The sequence below is a fragment of the Homalodisca vitripennis genome, chromosome 2 (assembly GCF_021130785.1).
Source record: "Homalodisca vitripennis isolate AUS2020 chromosome 2, UT_GWSS_2.1, whole genome shotgun sequence".
Taxonomy (NCBI): domain Eukaryota; kingdom Metazoa; phylum Arthropoda; class Insecta; order Hemiptera; family Cicadellidae; genus Homalodisca; species Homalodisca vitripennis.
This window is the reverse complement of record NC_060208.1, coordinates 62396056-62421159: the sequence shown is the minus strand read 5'-3', so window position 1 is coordinate 62421159 and position 25104 is coordinate 62396056. Positions and strand designations below refer to the sequence as shown.

Below are 25104 nucleotides of genomic sequence, written 5' to 3'. Positions count from 1 at the left end.
TAGACGAATATAAATCGACGAAAAAATAAATCTATTTGTTTTTTTGCAATTTTAATTTTATCATTTTAGTGATAACAAAGACTCTATTGCCATATTAAACATTATTTGGGTTAGAGTTTTAGACAACAATTACAAGTATCAACTTGATATCTGGCAGGGGAGGCATGGTATAGACAAAATTTTTATAAATCTTTCACATAACAAATTAGTATTTTATTTACTAGTTTCTTAGAAGGACATACGCTGAACCTTAAAAAGTAAAACTCATATTTTGTAGTGAAAAGTAATGAAAAACATTGTAACATGAAAATTGGAATAAAGTATTCAATGAAAGAGATGTTGAAAGACAACTCAATAATCTTTAATGCCAAAGTTGTTTGATAAGAAAATTAGAAATTAACAGACGAGATCTTCAATGTACTTATAGTTTACATATTAATGGTCTGCCGGAATTAATAGTTATTATAAATTAAAGAAATTTGAAAATGAAACTTAATATATATATATATATATATATATATATATATATATATATATATATACATAATTTATAATTCAATTTTCAAGTTTATAATTCAAAAGGATTTTAGATTTTAATGAAACATTTTCTTAAACTGATTTCTTTGGCATGTTGAATTTCCTAGGAGGCCCCTAATTAGGTGTCTACGAAGAGTCATTCGTTCATATTTAAATGACTAAGACATGTAGTCTTAAGTTTATAAGATGTATTTTATTTAATTGTATTTGTTTATAAGAACTTAATTCTCATGATTTATGCAGTCTAAACCACAATTTTCTGAGGGGTCCACGTGAGTTTTAGTTTACCATTATTACTGTGAAAGGAAATGTTGCATTTTGATACTACAAAAAGTTAAATATTTAGAAAGGAACTGACTCATACTTAAAGTGCAGTTGATAATACTAAGATACGGTATTTATATTTTTTTCTCGTTGCAATATGAGGGAGATTAACGTTTTTTCCATAAAAACTCATTTTATAAAAATCTCAGAGGGGGCCATGGCCCCCATGGTACCTCTCCTGGATCCACCACTGACAGTCTTCTTCAGTCAACAGTATTCTCTGTATCCAAATAAGTCAGAAACAGCATAGCTAAGCAGGACAAACTAATGTTTCGACCAGCAAATCTTTAAAAAAACTTGGCCTTTTAGTAGTTAGTTACAGTTACACTCCATCAGTGCCAGGCATTCTGTTGTGTGTTTCACTCAAGTTTAAGATTAAGGTCAGGAATAGAATTTTGTTTTTGAAAACAGAAGTAGACAATGAAGTTACTATTAAGAAGATAGTATTTTATGATTGAACACTTGAAGATTGTGTACAAAATGTAAGAAATGTACATTTTCCAGACCATTGTAATGAAAGAATGGACCTGTCATTTTCCAGGTTTCCTAGTGGACTTTGTGTCTGTTCCTGTCATCTCTGGGTTCACGTCAGCTGCTTCTATCACAATAGCTTCAACACAACTGAAAGGGCTCTTTGGTCTCAAGTTCAGCTCGGAAGCATTCCTCGACACCTGGGAGGCATTTTTGAGCCATATTTCTGAGACTAGACTGTGGGATTTGGTGCTGGGAGGGATCTCCATCACAGTTCTTCTTGCCCTCAGGGTGAGTTTGAGTAGTACATTTCATAAATACTATTCTACTCAAAGACATTAAACAACTGTGAAATTTTGGTTAAGAAAATACTTTTGAATTGTGTTTGAAACTCAACATAGTTATTAGACAAGAATTTAATTATTGTCACCAGTTGTATTTGTAAACAGGTTGTACTCTCCAGTATCGATCCCCTATCCAACTGATCTTTATTACTAGAAACTGCAGAAATCTCTTGTAGTACTGAAAAAATGCAATAACATTTTGCACAGATATTCGTTGTTGCTTTCTGAGAAATGGTTAAACAAGGTGACACTTTCAGGGAAATGTTCACGCTCTAGCAGGATATAAAAAAAATGTTAACTCTAAGTCAATATAGTAACAAAAATTACTATAGTATTTTGATGTTATAAAATAAGCAGTAAGAATTATTACCACAACAAAAAAGAGCTTTTTTATCTATTCTAAATATTATATAAAAGTCTAATGGTGACTGTGGTCATGTTTGTATTATTCAGTCACATAAGAATCTACTGTACCGATTGTATTGAAATTTTACATGGACATTCTTAAGGTCCCAGGTTAACATATAGGAGTATTGTTATTTTGAAAACCTTTTACTATAAATTTAAAGACTATTATAAAACCCATTGATAGCCTAATGTGTGTAATAACCTAAAAATAATTGTGCTAAAACATAAATAAAAGTAATGGAAGGCAAATCTCTCTGTGAATTATAGGAGCTAATCAGTGCTGGTTTTACCACTACTATCGCTCTGGGCGAGATTTCTTCGGCACCCCCTAACTGCAATTTAATTACATACGAAAAAGGCTACCGTCACCCCTGGGTGGTCGCCCAGCCACACCCTACCCTAACGCAGCTCCTGGAGCTAATAATAAAAATTTAGTTATGAGATGTAAATATCAATTAATTCATTAAAAAATTTAATTTTCTAAAATTAGTTTCGCAACTTTGCTAATTCAGCTCCACCTTATTTATTAGATATTTGTAATGGTGGTTATAATTTGATCAGATTGTTACTGTCTCACTGGTCCCCTTCCATTTATCTCTTCCTATTTTCCTTTCTTCTAGTTGATGGCGACACTAAAATGTACAAAATAGTGCAAAATAATACTGCATTTGTATCTAAAAAATTTATCTTAGGAGTCTTCTATTTCCAAAAAAATATCTTCCATTGATTAATCGTATTGTTTATAATGAGCTAACTCTATTGTTTAAATTTGCCTACATAGATAATTTCTTATTACTAAATGTGGGAATATCAGCAACAGGGAATTTTAACGACTGAACGATTATAAAGAATCATTAAAGTATTATAATCAATGTCCCAAATCCACAGAAACTGAAAGACTTGAGGATCGGCCCACCTAGTGACAAGGATACTCACAAGTTTGTTCATGGATTGTTCTGGTTTGTGTCGACGGGCCGTAACGCACTTGTCGTCCTCATATGCTCTATCACAGCATTCATCTTGTACCAACGAGGCATGATACCATTCATCCTTACTGGTGAGTAAGCACTAAAGGGGTTGGATTGTTTTTGACTGAGAATGCTCGGCATATAATGATCCTAATTACAGCATTTCATCTGCCAAATATTTCTTTTTAAATATAACAAAATCATAATATTATTGACTGATGAAATGAACAAAGTGCTTTAAATGCTGTATATACTGTACGTAGTAAACAAAAATTATGTATGTGTAAAATAACCCCATAGTAGTGAAGCTTCGTTTAATCAAACATAAATTGCACGTAATTTCCAAAAATTAATATACATATATTAATATAATATGTGCAATCAGATTTTTATCAAAATAATCATTTATATAATTTAAAATTTTAAAGAGAATTGAAATCAAATTGATAACTTGTAATAATAACACAATACAAGATACATAATGTCATACTACACAATACATAATAAAATATACTACCATCTGGCAGCGAAAGTGTCATAAGAAGATAGCTGAAAAAGAATATATACTATATATATATATATATATATATATATATATATATATATATATATATATATACAGGGTGAGTTTTTAAAGTGATCCAATAGCTAACTTTTTAATTACATGACTTAGCAGCACACTTTAAATTTGGAACTTGCTCAATTTTAAGTTTCACTCAGGAATACACTTTCAAATTTTTTGAAGATGGCCGCCATTTTCCAATATGGTGGCCAACTTTAAAATCTTTTATGGAACACCCTGTATTTTATGTTGTTTTTAGATTCTACTCTAAAAAATAAAACCTTTTTGTACTTGAGAGTTTTTCCATATCTCTAATGGTTCAGGAGCTATGTGGACTGGAAGTTTTCATAATTTTTTTCCTACTTTAAAATCTTTTATGGAACACCCTGTATTTTATGTTGTTTTTAGATTCTGCTCTACAAAATAAGACATTTTTGCTTCTGAAAGTTTTTCTATATCTCTAATGGTTCAGGAGCTACGTGGACTGAAAGTTTTCACCATTGAATATGTGTAGGCCTAATGGTAGCACATTCGGCAAGTGAGAGATCCGGGTTCGAGACCCGGCGGAGCAAGTACTTTTTGTGATTCAATGTTTATTGAAATTAAATTCGGCTATTTCCATTTATAAAAATTTAATTTATATATATGTATGTATATATGTATATATATATATATATATATATATATATATATATATATATATATATATGTATATATATATATATATGTATGTACAAATATGCATATATGAATACACCTATAAATAAATTTTATGCTGATTACTACCAATCTCAATATTGTCAACTTTCAAAATGTATCAGCTTTTAATTTTGTGTAAACTATTGAAAAATGCAAATGTTATCATGTGTATGTTAAACGTTATCTACTGAACACTTTATTACAGGTGATATTGTATCGGGTCTGCCGTCCCTGGCTTTCCCCCCCTTATCTACAGAGCTCAATGGGCGAGTTCTCAACGTCTTTGAGATGATTTCCGAGCTTGGTTCCGGCATTTTGATAGTACCACTCATATCAATATCCAGCAACGTTGCTATAGCCAAGGCCTTTTGTATGTTTGATTTTATATTGTAGTATAAAGTTCAATAATTACACAACTAGTATTCAGTAAAAAACTATTGAAAGAGTTTCAAAAGTATCAGTTTTCTTACAGCTAACAACATACCACTTTTGGTAATCAGGCTCAATTCTAGCTAACCATACATCTGTAGTGAGTGATGTTTCTTCTATAATATCTTGAATACTGCAAAGAGGATGTTTATCAGCTGTAACTTTTCAACTTAACAAGCTGTAAGAAGACTTTTCAACTTTAGAAACCTCTTAGAAAATCCAACTCATTTTGTTAGCCTAATATAAATTTAAACCAGAATTTAAGGCTCCTTCCATCCTCAAAGGATATTCTCAGAACCACCCCTCTTGTTTTTACACTTTTGTTTATTTTATTCTTTGTTGATATTTATCTAGTATTTTAATTTATAAATGTAAAATTATATTTATGTTACTTAAAGTAATTTTAGTAATTAAAATATGACTTGTGGGATTAATAATTTGTCAAGAAAATATTTGTAAGTAGTTAAATAAATTACTAGTTTTATTTCAAGACTATTACAGAAAGCCCATTCATGCAGTGTAAAATTAAATAATAAAGAGTACCACTCCACTAACCCTATTCCATGATAAAACCTATTCTATCCCAGGATTTGAAATCATGACGAAAATTTAATTTCAGCCTACTATTTGATATTTAGAAGCAGTTATGTCTTTATTTTGCCAACTATAAGCATTGCTACCAAAGCTATTTAACAGCATTAATAATTTCTTTCTCCAATTTTCAGCATTAGAGTTTGAATTGGAATTTGCAAGAGCTCTAGCTATAACTTATGCAAAAGAGATGAACAGTGATATATCCATCATTCCGTGTTGAATCTCTGATTCACATAGTAGCATTAATATTTTAATGAGCTTGCACCGACTTCGAATTGACTGCCACATTATCTAGGCTCAGTTTCAATACCAAATACTAAGGTTTATTTAAAACATTTCAATTAAGAAATAACTCAAATACTGAATACAAAATACATAAGTTCATTATGCAATAACAAATCTCTTGTCATGCAACTTGTCACCTCACTCCTGAGCTGCCACACCTAGTGAGATTAGAGTACCTAATGGAGAACCAGATATGAATCCTTCTGGTTTGGTTTTTAGTCAGTCTCACCTTCGTTTAGAATGTCAGAATTCTTTTCCAGATCAGGAAGAAGCCTGACTCTTGCATGAGTATGTTAATCCCACCAGATCCTCCTTCACCTTATCAGCAATCCATAATGGTCAATTCCATTCTCTCCCCCCCCCATCTGGGATTGTGGAATTGACCAGGTAATCTTTGTCAGTGTATTAATTGACAACAATATGGTTGTTCACTCATAATGTAGTACAACAGTAAATATGAGAGCTGTGTGTCACAGTGAAGTATATCTCCTATGTGAAGCCTTGTTTAATCAAATACCAACCAAAATCTGACTTAGGGATCACTGTATATATATTTTTTTACCAGCTAAGACCTGCATTCTAGAGAAAGGCTCAGATCTTAACAATGTCACTTTATTTCAGCGAAAGGAGCAAGAGTGGATGCCACTCAAGAGATGATAGCTTTGGGCCTTTGCAACATTCTGGGTAGTTTCTCACGCTCGATACCTGTGGCAGGAGCTTTCTCGCGGTCAGCAGTCAACAATGTCAGTGGTGTGCGCTCCACACTTGGAGGACTTTACACAGGTCAGACTTTCCTACTATGTTTGTTGGAAGAAAAGTTATAGATGGTCAAAATACGAGAGGATCTGTATTAATAGTATGATTAATCATATCGTCTGAGGATTTATTATTTTCATCAACCATTCAGAGGGGGTGTGGCTTCTCTTGACCTCTTCCTGAGTACCCCACTAACTCAGGGGTTACAGTGAACTAACACTGGACAGATTACTGAGGAAAATACTTATTTTGACTCTTTTTTTATATACAAAAAAATTTTCTCTCTATAACCAGATTTTTTGTGCAATTCCGTTTTGAATAAATATGTGATTAGACAATACATACAAAAATGTATATATTTATTTGAAATGTAATTATATTAATTACAATGAAAGCTAAATTATTGATTGTAAATTATGTTTAGCAAATACATTAAATTTGCTAATATAAGTAAAGTGCATACAAGTGCAGATTGTTTTTTGTTCTCCTAGGACATTAAGCTATAAATATAAATAATATAGCTATAAATTATAAATTGCACTTAGTCCTATAAGAACCTTAGTGCTGCTTCCGGAGTGACAGGATATTCAGGATGGGTAAGGTTAGGGGGTAGGGGCCACCTCCTATCGAGATCCATGAGGAAGAATTAGGGCACTAATCCCATGTCCCCCCGGAAGAAGGGGAGGCCAGCTCTGAACCAGCCTCTCCAGGTAAAGTAGGGGTGGCACACCCTTGTTGAGGCTAGCAAGAACCTCTGATACTTAATGAACGAACCCCACCATCTTCAACAGTCATCTCCTCCAATAGACTAGATCTATCGAATTACCCTTGCACCCCTAGAATCTCGACATTTGCGATTAGTGATGTGCCGCTCCTGGACATCCATAACATTGCCCAGATTTAAGTGACCGCTTTTTGCTGTGCCCAGTGGTAGGTTCAACTGGAAAGTATAAACCAGATAGAAGTGATCCCTGCTGGGTATCCAGAGCAGATTGTTGTAATGTTTGACACATATTCCTAAATGTAATGTAATAAACTAAATTCCTTAATACAACATATAACTAGTACTAAAATAAATTCACCAGAAAGTAAATTAATTTATAAAATAATAGTTTATTGCAAATGTATTGCAAACGTGTTAATAATTAATGTTTCTTTCATGTGTTTTGAGTTATAGTTGACAACACTATTTATATCAATGTAAACTATTAAGGTCTGTAACAAAGTTTACTATACAGGGTGGCGCAAAAGTCACTGGACAGTTGGTTAAAACAAGAAAAACATAACAGCAAGATGTAGTACAATAGTTTTCGTCCGTGATGTTGGTATTACTAAATGTTGGTAATTATGCCTTTTTAAGTTGGCAATACAATGCAATGAAACACACAACAATTGAACTAGTGAGTTCATCTGTGACATGTGTTTAAAGCTGACACGTGTCAAAAACTTTCAACACGATGGTGCTCCACCACATTACGCCACTGCCGTTCGCGAAAAAAAAATTATTGGTCTAAGGGCAGATATTGACATGCCCCCATGTTCACCAGATATCACACCAATGGATTTTTTCTTATGGGGAGTAGTCAAGGACTCTGTTTATTCTCGAAAGCCTCATACTATTGACGAACTGAAAGACTACATACATGACGCATTTTATGATTTGGACAATGATCCCACACTATGCCGTAGAGTATGTAACAGTATTCCAGAAATACTTCAAAGATGTATTAATGAAGACGGAAAAAAATTTGAATATAAAAAATAATTGTAAGTACTGTTTGTAATAAAAATAATTTCAAATAAATCTAGTCTTGTTTTAACCAACTGTCGTGACTTTTGTGCTACCCTGTATAAAAAAAAATCTCAAATATTTACAATTCATGAACAAAATAACATACTAAGTAAATTTTATAATACAATTTTATGATGACGGAATAAATTTTGTTTAAAATGTTCAATATGAACATCATGGAACAATACATAGTGAATTTAAATTGTTTTGTTTGTTCAGGAAATGTGTTTTCCAGAATATCCAGAATTCAGAATATTATATGATAATACAAGACTATCATGCCAAGGAATTCCAGGAACTAACGTATTGAAACTATTAATATCCAACCAATTTTATATAGTTTTACAATATTGAACAAACATATTTTGTATATGCTGATATGAACTTTGATCTCTTACAATTATTCTCTTTATTTTTAAATACACTGCTAATTTGGTAATTACTTGTGTCTGTTCAGTGTTATGATGATTTTTCATTAATCCCTTCCACTTGCTAAATTTACAATGGACAAAAAATATTTATAATTCAGGAGAACTGTTTTCATGTTCAGGTGTAATGATTGTGCTGGCCCTTGGTCTGCTGACGCCGTACTTCTTCTTCATACCAAAGTGTTCTCTAGCAGCTGTCATCATGGTTGCACTCATCTTTATGGTGGACTACCAGATTATCAAGCCTCTTTGGAAGTCAAACAGTGAGTACTGCAATTGTATTTAACACAATCGATAATTAATTGTCCAAAACAAATCTTAATATAGAATGATATTTTTTTAGGTTTACAGTGTTATGAATATCTTCCAAATGTTCCAGTCCTCACCACGTAAAACATTGTAAATATAATTAAATTTTGGAATTTTTGGCCTTGCTGTGGAAAGTCATATTCAGTCAAGATATGTTAAACTGAAACAGTTTCAGTTTCTTTATTTAAAGTTTGTTATTGACGATGGATAATTTGAAACAATGGTAGGATTTCAACATTTGTTATCATTATAAGATTTTTTTTAATAGAACACTATGTTTTGAGGATGGAAATCTACCCTTTTCCTCAGGTGACAACAAATTATAAGACATAATGTTAAACAAAAGCTTTAAATTGATGAACTAAACTAAATATGACAACAGGATATATTTTATATGAAATAATCAAGCATATGCCTGACTGGTACAACAACAGCATGAAGTCCAGACTGATGAGAATAAACCCAAGTGATGTCACTGTATAAAAACCAAGCAGTACACAATACATTGCATGCACCAAAGACTACCAGCGATTAAAACTGTTTTAAAAACACACTAAACAGGCAAGTCTAGTAAAAACCAAACCAAAATATTGCATGCAGGACTCATAAACCTGTGTTCACAGAATAGAATATTCTTGTAATAGAGAATACATAGGTGAAACCACTAAATGTGAGAGTTAAAGAACAAAAGAACAATTAAAAAAGGGCTAGTGGAAAAGCCTAAAATTTCTGAACATTTCTGGTTTTAAAATCATCACATGAAGTGGAATAAAGCGAACACAATACACAGCGAGGAGAATATTTTTCAAATGTAAACTATTGAGGCTTCATACATAAAATTAGCAATCAACCACTATGTCAACTTTCTTTTGAAATAAGGTTACTTTGGCTACCGATATTAAAAAAAGAATTATATCGGAAACCTAAAAAAATTTTACAATCAAACAAACTTCATGCAATAAATTTTGTAACTAACTATGGAATTATGATTCAAAACAATGTCAAAAGCACCTGTCCTGTACCCCTCTCACTCGCAACCTCCACATTGCTATTCGCTTTTTTAGATGACGCATTGCAGTACTGCAGGAAGTGCTGACATTGGTTTTCTCCCCAGTCTACCATCTTAAATGTGTGGACAATATGTGTTGTGTTAGTAGACCTCTTGGTTTTATGCAGTAACATTGCTTGGGTTCATTCTCATCAGTCTAGACTTTAAGCTGTTGTTGTACCAATCAGGTATACACCTGGTTTATTGTAGGCCAACATTTTATTTTTGTAATGTATAATGATGGCAATTGTCTGAATGCCACTATACTTCCAGTTTAAATCTTGACTTGAGAGGAGATGGCTTTCTATGGTCAAGTTAAAATGTCTGAAGATTTTAATTGTATTAGCTATGTTTTGACACAAGTGAAACAGGTAACCTAGAAGATAATCATAAACTAAATGTTTGAACGCCTTAATCTATTCATTGTTTGCATTAATAAACTGCCAAATTCAGTCTCCTTCAAATTTGTATTATATGCAAATGATACTACTTTATTAACATCAAGTAAATATGTCCATTGAGCTTGAAATTATAACAGTATCAATAAAGGAAGCCTCAACTAATTATTCCTTTGCAACGTTTCTTAAAATTAATCCAGACAAGACTGAAAAAAATGAATTTGAATTGTCAAGCTTTAAACAACAGTACGTTAAGTTGGGAACACAACACAAATTTACTTTATTAAAACCTATCCAGAGTAATTTCCCTGTTGCAGAAGCACAGGAATTGTGTGAGTGACAAATTAGTGCTGTACTATACCATGTTTTATCCTCATACCAATTATGGGGTCACCTCTGGTACTATTCCCGTGGTACAAAACGTGCAATTCGAACAATCTTAGGATAAGTAACCTCGCATCTTGTAAATCAAACTTTGTTGACCTGTCAGTATTCATAGTTCCTAGTATGTGCTTTTTACAATTCCCCCCTTATTCTAAAGACAACTTAAATCACTGTACAATCAGAGATTTTCCATGTCAGAGAATTGAAAACTCAAAACCAATTTCCACAAATTAACTTGAAATTTGTTAATACACAACCTGAAATATTGAAGACTCTACCTAGAGATAATTTAAAAATTTATAGCATGAGTAGCTGGTGCATCAAGTATTCTATTAAATAAATGAATATGTCATATAGGAAGTACATTAGAACCTTAACCTAGTTTAAACTACATTTGTTGTATATTTATGTTTTAGTTGTTTTATATATTTATTCCTTTGATATATGATCTGAAATTTACTAAATTACTACTGATGTAATAAACTTACTATAGAAATAAGTTATATTGTAACCTGACAATGGCAATCACAATTTATTATTGTGATTATTTAATTTAAGCAATTATTAATTATTATAGTTGTCTTAAACAACTATTTATAGTTGTTTATAGACATTTGTACTCGTATATAATTGACAACAGACAATTATTTATAACTGTTGTTGAATACATTTTTATTCTTAAAGAACATGATGATTGTAGTTGAGGATTTGTAAGTAAATTCCTTTCAGGATTACAGTGTGTTCTGTCCAGTTGAGATTAATGCTTTACAATAACTTGCCAGTAGAGTTCAATAATCGATTAAAACAAAAGTCTGAATTTCAAAAACTTATTACCTATATAAAACATATTATTTGTTGTTACAATAACATTGTAATAATGTTGTAAAATATACTTGTAATTAGAGGTTTCTATAATTGCAAGACGTTGATTGTGCCATCTGTAATTGTTCAGTTACCATAATAAATTATTTAGAATTTCTAGCAGTCACCTGTTATTCCGCTGGCTGAAGAAATTATTTAAATAATTTTCAAAAACATTTATACCTTGCTTCCAGTTGGTATTGGAACCTATTTTTTGAAAAAGTTATGGAGTGTCTGCTGTACTAACTAAAACATAATTTTGAGGGAAAATGTAAATTTAAGTACGCTGTCCCCTCTAATGATAATAAAGTTTGAATAATTTTAAATATATTTAGGAATTGATATGTTGAAATTCTACTAGAGCTAATAATATAAAGTTAAAGTTCTAATTAAAATTTATTAGAATATTTGTGTTACTTCCAGACAATAAAATGTCCAATAATACACTTAAATTATGTCTTGTATTAATCTACTTCAGCACTATGACTTCAATTAATACATTTTTATAATTTTGAAACATAAGTTTATGTCTTATGCTAACTGTATGGTTTAATAAAATATAAATGATTATACCTATCTCAAATGAAATATGAGTTTGAATTATGAAATTTAAGTATTTTAAAACTTGATACATGTTTGTAGTGGTTTCTTGAGTTATGAATATTTACTGTAACAGGGAAAGATATGGTGCCTCTTTTATCAACATTCCTTGCCTGCCTGTTTCTCGGAGTGGAGAAGGGCCTACTAGTTGGTATTGTGGTTGATGTTTTGATTCTACTCTACTTCAATGCAAGGCCGAATATATCTGTACATTCAGTGGAGGTGAGTTTCTATCTTTATGTGAAGCCTTTTATTCTAGTAGGGATGATATATTTTGTATAAGTTATAATGTTCCAAGATCATCAAGTTAAAAAACATATCTTTCTTATATTCAAAAATGTTTTTCAAAGATAAATAGACAAATTATAACAATAGAAAGTTAAATTTCTCACTTAATTCAAGAGAAAACTGTAAATGAAATCTTGAAATACTGAGTTTTACAGTTATGATTTAATTTTTAAATATTGGAAAGTATAGCCTTTCCACACAATAACCTTGATAGGTACTGCTTACAAACGTAAAATGCAATGCCTTGTGCACCTGGCTTTGGAATGTGTCAAATTTACCAAAAGTGTTGTATTTTTTCAGATTAATTTATACTTAGTCCATTAAAAGCCCAACTGCTATCCATTAGTTACCAAAGGAAACCTGTGACTCACAGAATGGCACATAGGTTGAATAGGAACCAGACCTTTAAATTTTTCATCACATGGACTATCTTAGATATTTTGAGATGCACCATTTAAGGCTGTAAAGACCCACTTTGTCACTATTTTTTGATAATACAGTAGGTTATGCTTATCCAAACAAAATTTGTACCAGAGAGAATATATTTCTTACTGCTCTTAGCACATATCATTTCACAATACTGTCGTTTCAACTGTACTGTCCAGAATGGTACTGTATTCTTGTAGGAATGTTTTCGAATTTTAAAAAGACATTTGTATTATTTACACTTAATGTAATAAAAAATCAATGGTAATATATCTTAATGTTGTTCTTTAACGCTTCACCTTGTTACCCAAAAATATACTTTATTATTCATCCCGCATTTTTATTTAGTATTAATTCATGAACATTTTTAGATTGTACGGTTAAGTTATTTATTAATTATTACTTTCTTATAAGCTACTTAGCCAAGTAAAAATTAAATTTGTAGAATTAAGTGTTTCTTTCTATTCTTGTGTAATAATTTGAACATTTTAGTCCTATGTAGAGTTATGGGTATTTTTGGTTTATTAGGAGACTGTTGATTAATTATTACATCGTCATATTTAGCCAAATTAAAATCAAATATAAGGCTGAAGGTTTGAAATCTTCTACTCCAATACCCATATGCTTTGTAATTTGGAACTTTAAGTCCTGTAATATTTGTAGACTTTTTAGGGGATATTCTTTAACTATCATCATGTTTATTTTATGTTAAGTAAAAATCGAATTAAAAGTAATACATATTCCCTCTCTTTCAAGGATATCATATCACAGAATTGTCCTGTTTGCTTACAAGCAGGTAAGCTACCAAGAATGACTGTTGACATATTAATGAATCTGTTTATGTATTGATTTGAAACCCATATTTAAAAATGCACTAAAATAGAAATATTTTTTGCTTCCAAGGAGGAACATTCTCCAAAATGTCTTCAGGAAATTCTGAAATATGATGTATATTTGAATTGTTAATAAGGATAATTAACTGTGACAATTTGTGAGTTCTGTATATTCGAAAACATTACAGAGCGAACCAAAGTATTTGGTGGTACAACCACGTGGATCTTTGGTGTTTCCTGCCGTAGACTTCCTGCGTGAGACGGTCATTGCACAAGTCAACGAGAGCAAACATGCAGCCAGTGCACTGGTCTTGGACTGTGCCTACGTGCCCCATACAGACTACACTGCTGCTCAGGTAACTTGCACAGATGAAAAACGAAAGAGACGGGTTCACAAGCCAAAGAATATAAATAAACAATTACAAGTGAATTCAGTGGCATACATAAGATGCTGGAGGAATTGAAAAGTCTCTCAAAATGATTAAAACATATTTAGAATTTCTTAAAATTAAAGTATTTTATTCAAAATTTGAATCAGTATTCTTTGTAAATCCAGTGAAACACAATTGATGTTAACTTCTGTTGTATACTATTTCCTCCAATTCCTTAAAAAAAGAATGAAAGATTAGTTTTAAGAGTTAAAGTATTTATTATTGTTTTGCTGAGGTTCAGAGACATGTTGCTGATTTCAATCCACCATATAGCTGAATAAATGCCTTACTGCTAGAATACTTAATTGTCTGTTAAACCCACAATTGGTAGAAATATAGGCTATATATATATTATCAAGCATGTTCAGAATAGATTCTATATTATTGATAAACAAGAAAAACAAAAATCCCAGCATTGGAGTTTTGGGTCACTCATGAATGGTAATAACCTATAAGAGTTGACCCCACCAAATTATATTCTAATTGTAATTTTAAGCCTTAGATTTGTTTCAATAAACAAAGTAACAAGAAAACCTTTTAAGTCCCCAAAAGAGTTGAGTGTGCTTGTCAAACACCTGTAGAAATCACAGTAGATATAAATGAAACGGAAATTTTAGCTCAAGTGCAGGACAAGCATTGAGGACATGTTTGTGTCAAATTAAACATAAAATCTGTTTAAAATGCAAAACTACTTTAATGGCGATTTCATTTTTTAACATTTTTAATTCAAATAACTGCTTCATTCAATCATCTTAAAATTACTTTAAACTATTCTTTTACAGTTCTAAATTATTAACCAACATTTATTAATCAAATATTAGATATTATTTTATTTTATAATAAAACATATATAAATAACTCTGTTTGTCCTGCAAACAAAATATATTAGAACCAGTTAACAAATATTCATATACGGACAACATTGTATAAAGTTTTACTTCTATTATCTGATCAATAAAAAATGAAAACAAATATTTAGTTTTCATTACAAAATATACTTTTATAAAATAAAATCATACAGGATAGTGAGATATAACCGTATCTAACAATTAATAGAACGATTAAAATTATCTCCTGGAATTATCTCCAAACTCTTTAACTTTTCCAAAGTTGTGAAACTCTATAAGCAAACTGACTTGCAAGAACCGGTATAAAAAACAAAAGTGGTCTAGCTACTGAGGGTAAAAATGAGTACTTAAAAAGTTTAAAGAATTTAATTTTGCTTAGATTAAATTTAAAGGTTTTTGAGTTTCGCCAAAACTTAGCTGTGACCATCTCAATGGTTTTTTAAGAACAAATGAACTGAATGTTATAAAAGCTTTGTGGACTATTTTGAGTGAAATTACAAAATAATTTAGTAAAAGCAGAAAATGTATTATATAAGTCTATAATTATTGTTAGTTTAGCTATTGAACTTTTGTCCATTTTATTTCAACTTTAAAATGGAAATCTTTTATTTTAGATCTTTAAATTATATTTTAGGATCACAGTACAAGACCAAAAATATTATTGGTGTAGACAATGATTGCTATTATGATAGACAGGCCAATTCTGAAGATGATAAACCTGTGCATCTAAAAAGTGCAGGAAAAATAGACAGAAAAGGTGTGATTTCGGAAACAATACTGACACTGTAGATGTCTTATTTAGCCAATGAAAGATCTTAGATAACAACATTTTAATTTTATATAAATCATGAATGGACTAAAAGCCTGGTTTAAGAGGAGGAGTTTTTACTATTTAAAATTAAGGAATTCCAAATGATTTCAGCACATCTGGTGATCCTCAAGAGTTTTTTAATAAATTACACTGAGCAGTTGTATTTTGTTACAACTGAAAATAAGTGTTATGACTTATTATGTTCTTCGTCATGTTCTGGAATCTAACCTCCTTCTTAGGAGGTCTTTTATAAAGCATTGGGTCAAGATATCAACAGGGGAAACCAAAATAGATTTTTCATTTTTATAATAATGGGCATGAATTCCTTATAAACTTATGATTCTATTTTAGTGCCCACAACAAAACATCAGAAAATGGAGTGTTTTGAAATACTTTAATTTTTACAGTAATAAGGAAGTATTTGAATCAGAATTAGAGAAACTAAAGTATCTAATAAATCTTGTATATTCTGACTGAGTGTGCATATTGAATAAGTACAAGATTTTTAAAATAAAGTACCATTTGTAACTATTCATGTATCATTTGCTCTAAAAGTAGGATTATGTATAGTACAAATACAAAGATATACCTTCCTGAAGGTTGCATAATATTCAGCTGAATGAAATACAACTATTCTGTACTATATTTTATACTAACTATTATTACATTGTATTCTATCAATGGTTACTAAATTCTACCTTTTACCATCTTAGTATATGACTCTCTACAAATTTACTGTTTACACCATGGTGGTATATAATTTTGTAGACGTTTTAGTGATTCCAAACCACTTTTTGCATTGAAAGGATAGTCCATATCCCCAAATACCCTTGAGAACTAAAGCTTTATCGGCATGGTTTAAAATATAAATCTGTATAAACACCTATTAAGCCATGTAAAGTTACAAAGAGAGTTGTTGATCGGTCTGAATTAAGAAAAATAATAATCTAACATTACATGTTATTGATGACTGACTAAACAGAGAATAACATAGGAAACACTATTGAGTTGATAAGATTCTCTTGCTAATATTAATGGCCCATAATAAGATATACATTTTTGTGTTTCCCTAAGTTTTTATAGATTTGTTAAACAAATAATAATTTTTAGTACATTTTTTGTATGTTCTTCCTCTTAGCTTTTCTTATATCTGCAAAGTATTTTCTCAATCTTCCCAGGTTCTATACTACATCATCCATCTCTCGCCTACCTTCATAATTTCTAGAGGTTTAGTTTCTTTTCCATGACACCTTTCCACAGATTCAAACAATATTAAACATTTGTGGTTTGTAGCATTAAACCATACAGATGAAGACTGGGAAAAATTCCTCACTTAAACAATAGTTTTTTAGAAGATTGCATTATAAAGAACTATTGCGAAAAATGTCATATTATGATTACATTTTTATTCCTTTGTAATTAACATACCACCAGCCACATTGTTTTGTCATCAGAACATCAAATATTCTACTGTGCTTGGGCTCTGAGATGCATCACAATGTGACTGATGCAGAGATTTTGTTTTCTTTCTGTTATAGGGGTTGGCAGCCTTGGTAAAAGATGTGAAAATTCACGGGATGCAAGTAGTTTTACTTAATGCACAAGATCCAGTTGTCAAGTCCTTGCTTGCTGCATGTCCAGAACTCAGAGTTGCTAATTCATATGAGCATGTTTCACAGATCTTATCAGGTATGACAGTCATGGTGTAAAATAAATAAGAATAATATGGAATAAGTAGACATATTCTAGGTTAGCTTCAGTTTACAATGACTTGACAAAATACACACAAACTTATTGGTGAGTAAACCTGAACAGAAAGATTCATTAGGACAGAAACCTAATCCTGGACACTCCCACAGACATGATACCTGTGACATACTTCCAAGGGACCAGGGCAACAGAGCAATAGAAAGTTCAGAGCTACTTACAGCATAACTCACAAATCTATTCCACTTGAGCAGATCACCATTTTGTAGACCTCAGTCTAAAAAAAAGGCAAATCAACAATTTAAGTATCCTTCAGCAAAACATTAGAGAACTGGCTCATAAAATTGACCGGCTAAACCATCTGTTACATGAATTAAGCCCAAGTCTTCTAGTAATAATAGAACATGGTCTAAAAAAAGAAGAAGTTCATAGAATTAGGATTCAAGGATATACATTAATATCTGAATACAGCAGAAAAATTCATAGACTGGGAGGTGTTGCGATATACAGGGTGGCGCAAAAGTCACTGGACAGTTGGTTAAAACAAGACTAGATTTATTTGAAATTATTTTTTATTACAAACAATACTTACAATTATTTTTTATATTCAAATTGTTTTCCGTCTTCATTAATACATCTTTGAAGTCTTTCTGGTATACTGTTACATATTCTACGGCATAGTGTGGGATCATTGTCCAAATCATAAAATGCGTCATGTATGTAGTCTTTCAGTTCGTCAATAGTATGAGGCTTTCGAGAATAAACAGTCCTTGACTACTCCCCATAGGAAAAAATCCATTGGTGTGATATCTGGTGAACGTGGGGGCATGTCAATATCTGCCCTTCGACCAATAACTTTTCTTTGGAAACGTTCGTTTAAATAATCGCGAACGGCAGTGGCGTAATGTGGTGGAGCACTATCGCGTTGAAAGTAAAGTTCTTGAAAGTTTTCTGCAAACGTCATGAGTTCTGGTACTGCGTAATTCTGAAGCATATCCAAATATTTATCTCCTTTCACTGTTCCTCCAAATAAATATGGTCCAAGTACGCCAAATTATGATATTGCCCCCCAAACACTCACACCAGGTTGATTCAGCTGTTGCTCTAACAAAAGACTTTGATTGTCAGTATACCAATAAGTACAGTTATGTCTGTTAACTTGTCCGCTTAACTTAAAATTGGCCTCGTCAGACCAAATAATTTTATTAAAAAGATTAGGATCATGTTTGTGTTGGTTAAGCATCAATCCACAAAACTGAAGTCGTCGTTCTGGATCATCTTCAAGTAACCCATGTAATAAACGAGGAATGTAAGATTTATAATTCTGTTTGTGTAACATTCTTTGCACTGACCTTCGTTACAGCTTGGTTACAGCTAAACATACCCGCAATAAATTGTCATCAGTTGAGACTGTTGTTGGGCGGCCAGACCTTGGTGCATCCATAACAGATCCATGTTGTTCAAATCTATCTCGTATGTCGTACACTGTTTGTCTAGACGGTGGTTTTGATCTAAAGTGTATTCCTCATTCATTAACAACTGCTGTAGCACCACTTAAAAAAATTTTTTTAAACGCGAAAATCCTTTCTTCTTTCGTTAACATTTTGACTAATGTTTAACAAAAATTCTATTAGAAAAATAAGAATTCGGGGACTACAGCTTTAAACAAGTGTCACAGATGAACTCACTAGTTTGATTGTTGTGTGTTTCATTGCATTGTATTGCCAACTTAAAAGGCATAGTTACCAACATTTAGTAATACCAACATCACGGACGAAAACTATTGTACTACGTCTTGCTGTTATTTTTGTTCTTCTTTTAACCAACTGTCCAGTGACTTTTGCGCCACCCTGTATAGCAAGAACATTCTTGTATACAGCACCAGAGCTGTGGAAGTGGCTGATTTTTGTAAAGAACTTCTTTTGAAGGCAGCCTTGGTGCATGTTAAAGTCATAGGAAAGTATCTATACGTACTCGGAATTTATCGACCACCTGGGGGAAATGGAAGAAACAGTATGGGAATTTTATCAAACATCATGGACACCTGTCAAGCTTACAATAAATCACTTGAACTTATAGGTGGAATGAACTTTGACAGATTAAAGACAAACACCCAAGAAAACTTGATGTTTGATGATAATGTATGCAGATGATACAACTCTCCTGATGAAAAACGACTCAGCAGAAGAACTTTATTCCAACTCCTGGACATCACTGCAAAAACCTTCACTTACAGTAAAAACAATGACCTAGCACTAAACCCTGGGAAAACTCAACAAGTACACCTTAGCAAAAGAAAAGACCAAATACCAAGTATCCCTGATGTATCTGTGGTTAACCAGGTCAAGTTTTTAGGGGTTACTCCAAACAGTAACATTTCATGGATGGTGCATGTAAACAACATCTGCATAAAGATCAGGTCTGGACTCTATGTTGTCAAACGATTGGAATGGATCAGCACTCTGGAAGCTGTGAAAACAGCCTATTATGCACTAGTCGAATCTCATATGAGATATGGATTGGTAGTTTGGGGTTGCTCTTCTAGTAACCTCAATACAATATTTATCCTACAAAATAAAGCAGTCAGATCTCTAGCTGGCCTAGATCCTCTTTAGAGCTGTTGAAAAGCTTTTCAGTCACTTGGCATACTCACTGTTATAGCCCTCTACAATCTACGAAGCCATCTTTCATGTTGACAGGCTGGACCTACAAACAAATGGGGACATCCACAGTTGTGTTGTGTGTTGTGTTGGCATGGCAAATATTCTTACATCGGCCGAAAGCTCAGAAACTTGCTACCAGACAACCTCAGGAACTTATCAGGAAATAAACTCAAGAAAAACTTCGAGATTTTCAAGTGACAATACCAGTATACACTCTGGAAGAGTTCTTGACAAGTAGTATATAGTAGACTTAAGTACTAATTGCTCATGACACTATTTCTGTACTTAATGTTCATGTAATAAATAATATTGATCGATTGATTGACTTTTTTCAAGAATGTGAACATTGTTATTGATGATATGACATGGTACATTAGATGGAAGAGAATGACCGCCAGAGCCATTAGAATAAGAGTATCTTAACAAAGTGTTATGTCCTACCAGCACCGTCCAGAGCCACATTTCTGGTACTTCAGGACTACGGAACGTTACACAACATTAAGCCAAAATCAAGTTGCAATGTCCAGAATGGATTATCACCTTGTTGCTTGCTGTGAATTCACCTCCCAAAATTACGACCGGACTGCACGATCTTTAATCTAACTGTTAGTTTACATAAATCGTCTTTGAACCAGTTACAAACACAATCACTTATCACTTTTTATTTATTATTTAACCTCAAATTTCCTTTACTTTCAATTTCCTCATTCCTGACAATTATCCCCATTTTTTGCCTTAAAATCCATAAAACATACAGAACATTCAAAATATCACACATTTAATAAGTTGGATGTGTAGCCAATGGTTTGGAATTGTTTTGATACAGATTTTTTCTAATTTGTCTACAGAAGATCCAGTGATGATAGAGCTGGGCACCTACCTACAGAGTCTCAATAAAGATGTTCACTGGTAAGATGAATTCTGATCGCTAGAGCCAAAAATACTGTTTGTGAAAAAAATATGACAATTAATTAATTAACAAAAATGGTAAACTAATATAAAATTAATCTAAAAAATCTATACAATTAAAATACTGTATACGATTTTTCTTCAATATATTTAGCAGCCTACCTACTTGTAATTTTTATTCTCAAATTTAAAATGTCGTTAATGTAAACAATACATTTGCTTTAATTTTAAATCTCATTAGCTTTATCTGCTTTTCTGAAATGTGAGAACTTTCTTTTTGTATAAATTTCTGGCAGTATATTAATTGCAAAACACACACACACACACACACACACACACACACACACACATAATATTAAACAATTTTTCTAATTAAATCATTTACAAAATGTTGACATTTTTTATATGTTTCAGACCCCAGTGACTTAACTGTATACTCTGCTCTCTCTCCCTCTATCTCTCTCTCTTCGTGATATTTTGATTTGATTGCAATCTGAAACCAATGTAAGTATATATGTGTGTGTGATATAATATGTCAATCAAGCCGAAGTCAGTACGATAATCAGAATTACATAACATATAAATCTTAGTTTAATTAAATTGTAGATTTGAGAATGGAATCTGAATGGCTCGGCTCGAGTTATGATTCTAGAGTTACCAAGAGAAAAACAATTTATTCAAAACTAATTCTGTAATTTTTGTATCTTCAATATGTTTCTGACAAACTCTTTTTGTTTCAGGCACATACCGTTCACAACAACAAAATAATAGTAATGTACCTGTTAATATGTAAATAATTTTGTGAATAAATCGTCTTTTATGTTATCTATTGCCTGGGTATTTTGGATCCTTGGATAAAAGTTCTATTTAAGTGTCTAAGTTATTTATCTACTCAAGGAAAAATATTTCAAATTTTTAATTTATTTGTACTTCAAAACGTAATCAATATTTATTTGATCCCATTTTTTGATGACTCTGTAATATATATAAAATTTAGTTATGTCTGAATCCCAATTGTTGTTGTTAATGTTTATTTCATAATAATTAAAGTGATTTATATCTAAAGTGATAGGTTGTAAAATGTGATAAAAAAGAAAATTAATGTCATCAAGTATAATCCTACATTACTTAGATTACAGTCTGTCTTAGAAATAAATTGTATTTATATTATAAATGCGAAAAGTTGTGAAGACATACGAATGTTTGAGACCCAATTCCACAAAACCTAGTGGACAGATTTGGAAGAAATTTGGCATGTACGTTACTTAGATATAAGATAAAACATAGGCAAAGTTTTATTCCTAAATACCATCTAATTACCTACCTAATTGTGCACATACAAAATTATTGTAATATGGTTTTCCCAATGTTTCTCCATGTACCCCAAGAGATACCTAAACAATTAGTTAAAAAAAAATCAATCTGCCGGACGGGGTAGCTACACGATAGGCATTTATTTAACTGCGGGATCAAATTTAACAAATCACCTAGGCAGGCAAACACTATAAATGTATTAAGAAAATGCATAGCAATATGTACTCCATCGGGCGCACGACACATTTATGAAAGCTCTGTGTGTACTTGATCGGGTGCATGACAGCAGGTGTAAAAGACCGAGTGTACACGATGGTGTACACATCGGCGTTCGTGAACTTGTTAAAGGCAAATTATTTACTGAAATGAAAAATAATATTTTTTATAGCTGACCTAGTTGCAAAACATAGCGTGCAAAACAACGTCACAGCATTTTGTACTTACGTAAATAAATATTAGATGTCATAGTGTGATATACATAGTAATGACGAGTAGTATTATAGATGCCAGCATTGGTAATAAGATTTGCTGGAATAAGAGGGGGGGGGGGGGTCACACCACAACTTTTAATTGAAAATCACACCACACTAGAGGTTATGGAATTTATATGGATACATTTTAATATATTAGATAGGCCTAATGCAAAGTAAAATATTTAACTATTTTTTTCAAACAAGTTGGATTGCTGTTACACAATTATTTCTTTTATTTTTTGGACTTTCAGGGTAGGGTTCTAGCTTCCTCATTTCTCTCCCCTCTTTGTTATCCTACAGGATGCCATTGATGACAAGTTAAAGCAATTAATTTGTTCAGAACCATTTTGGGCTTAATGAATAAAACTGTGAATGAGTACACGTAAGGTACTCAAAATTGGTTTTCCTTGACATTGTGGGATGGCATAGCTACAAACAGCTAAAATAATAAAAACATTGGCACCGGGTACTGTATTAACATGATTCAACGAACCGTCCCTCCACGGCTACAGTTTGTTAAAACAAGCGAGCACAGTGATCCCTGGACCAAAGCAAAAGGAATCCAAAAGTTATACATCAGACGTTAAAAGTTATAAAAAAATTTACAAGGGAACAATGCGCCCGTTTTCACTTATGAGAGGTATGATTAGTTATAAAAATATTGACATAATTCCTAGATTGAACCAAGAAAATATGATACAGGGAACAGAGATTTGGAAACAAGAGTATATACTATTTTTAACCATGTTTACAGATATTCATACTTTCGAAACACAAATACCGAGCGTATAAACAAAGATAATTTATATAGTATGCTGTATTGTAAAGAATAACTTTTTAATCCTGCATGCTATATTTTGGTTTGGTTTTTATGAGACCTTTCCTAAGAGTGCTTTGGGTTCTAAAACAGGTTCTAATGTATTTTCTGCTTATTCTCCTAATTGCTTCGACAATCTCAGCTCATTATAAATTATACTCATATACGCACATTTTTTTGTTTTAATTTTTTCCTTTCGTTTTTTTGGCAAAGGATATTTCCTATTATTTGTTTTGTACTTATTATTACTGACTGAGGGTTGTTATACTGTATAAGATCCTTATTTTTTAATTTCTTTCTTAAGCCCCTCTTTGTTTTGATTGTTCTTTAATTGGATGTAGGCCTAATGTAGTTTTGGTTCATAATAACGTAAATTTTACGGTTTAAAAGTACAGTAATAGAATATATATTCTTTGTTTAAAATTCGTTATTGACGATGGGAGGTTTGAAAAAACAACAGGGTTTCGGACATTTGCCATCGTTATATGTTACGAAAGGTATAAAACAATGTTTCGAAGATTGTAATCTATCCTCTTCGTCCGGTGGGAGGTATTAATATTAGAACAGCTTTTAGAACACATGATCCTTTTTGAATTCTTGTACTTCAAAAATTGCATCCTGTGCAATGACAACACCTGGACTGACCTCTGGACTCCAAGCAGCCTTCGGTTACATTTGAACCCTTTATTCTATTCTTTATTTTTGTATGTACCCCCCTCCTCAACCTGACGAAAGGGTAGATTCCAATCCTCTAAATGATGTGTTATAACTTTTATAATGGTGGAAAATGTCCGAAATCCTGTAATCCTTCCTTTCAAAAAATATATGCCAGAAAAGAAAGTTACTTTATAGAAAACTTTATTATTTGCTGTAAATTTTTACATAGACAAATTAGTTCTATGAAAGTGCATGTCATGTTCAACCATGGAATTTGCTGAATGTCATTATAGTCCATTACTATTTCTTTTTTTCTGCCGGGGATGTAAAAAATGTCTTTTCTGTCCGTTTAACCATCAGTTTTAGGACTAGAAATTTTGCATTTAATCTCAGAAGGCTGTTTAAAACATATTTAGTGTAAGTACACCTACCTTGTATATATTAACTTGATTGGTGTAGTATTACGAAAACTCTTTCTTTCATTCTTCCCCTTAGTGGCACCGTAGTGCCATGTTCGGCTTACTATATAAGCTACTGTTCAGTGAAAACCCGAATAATATGGTCTCATGAATCAATTTCTCTTCAAGACTTTCTTGAGTCTTTCAACGTCTTCAATTAAATTAATTTCAGCTGGTATACTATTATGTATCTTTCCACACATGTATCTCGGTACATAATTTGCCAGGCTGGATGCTACTTGAATAAGATGGATATTCTCACTTTTTGTTCT

The 25104-nt window shown here is 31.9% G+C and overlaps 1 protein-coding gene across 4 annotated transcripts in view; it reads left to right on the top strand.

Moving 5' to 3' along the window:
- Positions 1-21944, top strand: part of LOC124354052 (sodium-independent sulfate anion transporter-like) — a 62216-nt gene extending 40272 nt beyond the window's left edge. For all 4 annotated transcript variants that reach the window (XM_046804220.1, XM_046804221.1, XM_046804222.1 and 1 more), the window contains 11 exons: positions 1403-1623; positions 2973-3141; positions 4519-4683; positions 6243-6404; positions 8720-8860; positions 12274-12419; positions 13933-14100; positions 17373-17523; positions 21053-21113; positions 21528-21617; positions 21854-21944. In XM_046804220.1, the coding sequence (XP_046660176.1) occupies positions 1403-1623; positions 2973-3141; positions 4519-4683; positions 6243-6404; positions 8720-8860; positions 12274-12419; positions 13933-14100; positions 17373-17523; positions 21053-21113; position 21528 (1385 nt within the window). In that variant the 3' untranslated portion in view covers positions 21529-21617; positions 21854-21944. The remainder of the gene's footprint in view (positions 1-1402; positions 1624-2972; positions 3142-4518; positions 4684-6242; positions 6405-8719; positions 8861-12273; positions 12420-13932; positions 14101-17372; positions 17524-21052; positions 21114-21527; positions 21618-21853) is intronic.
- Positions 21945-25104: the final 3160 nt, after the last annotated feature.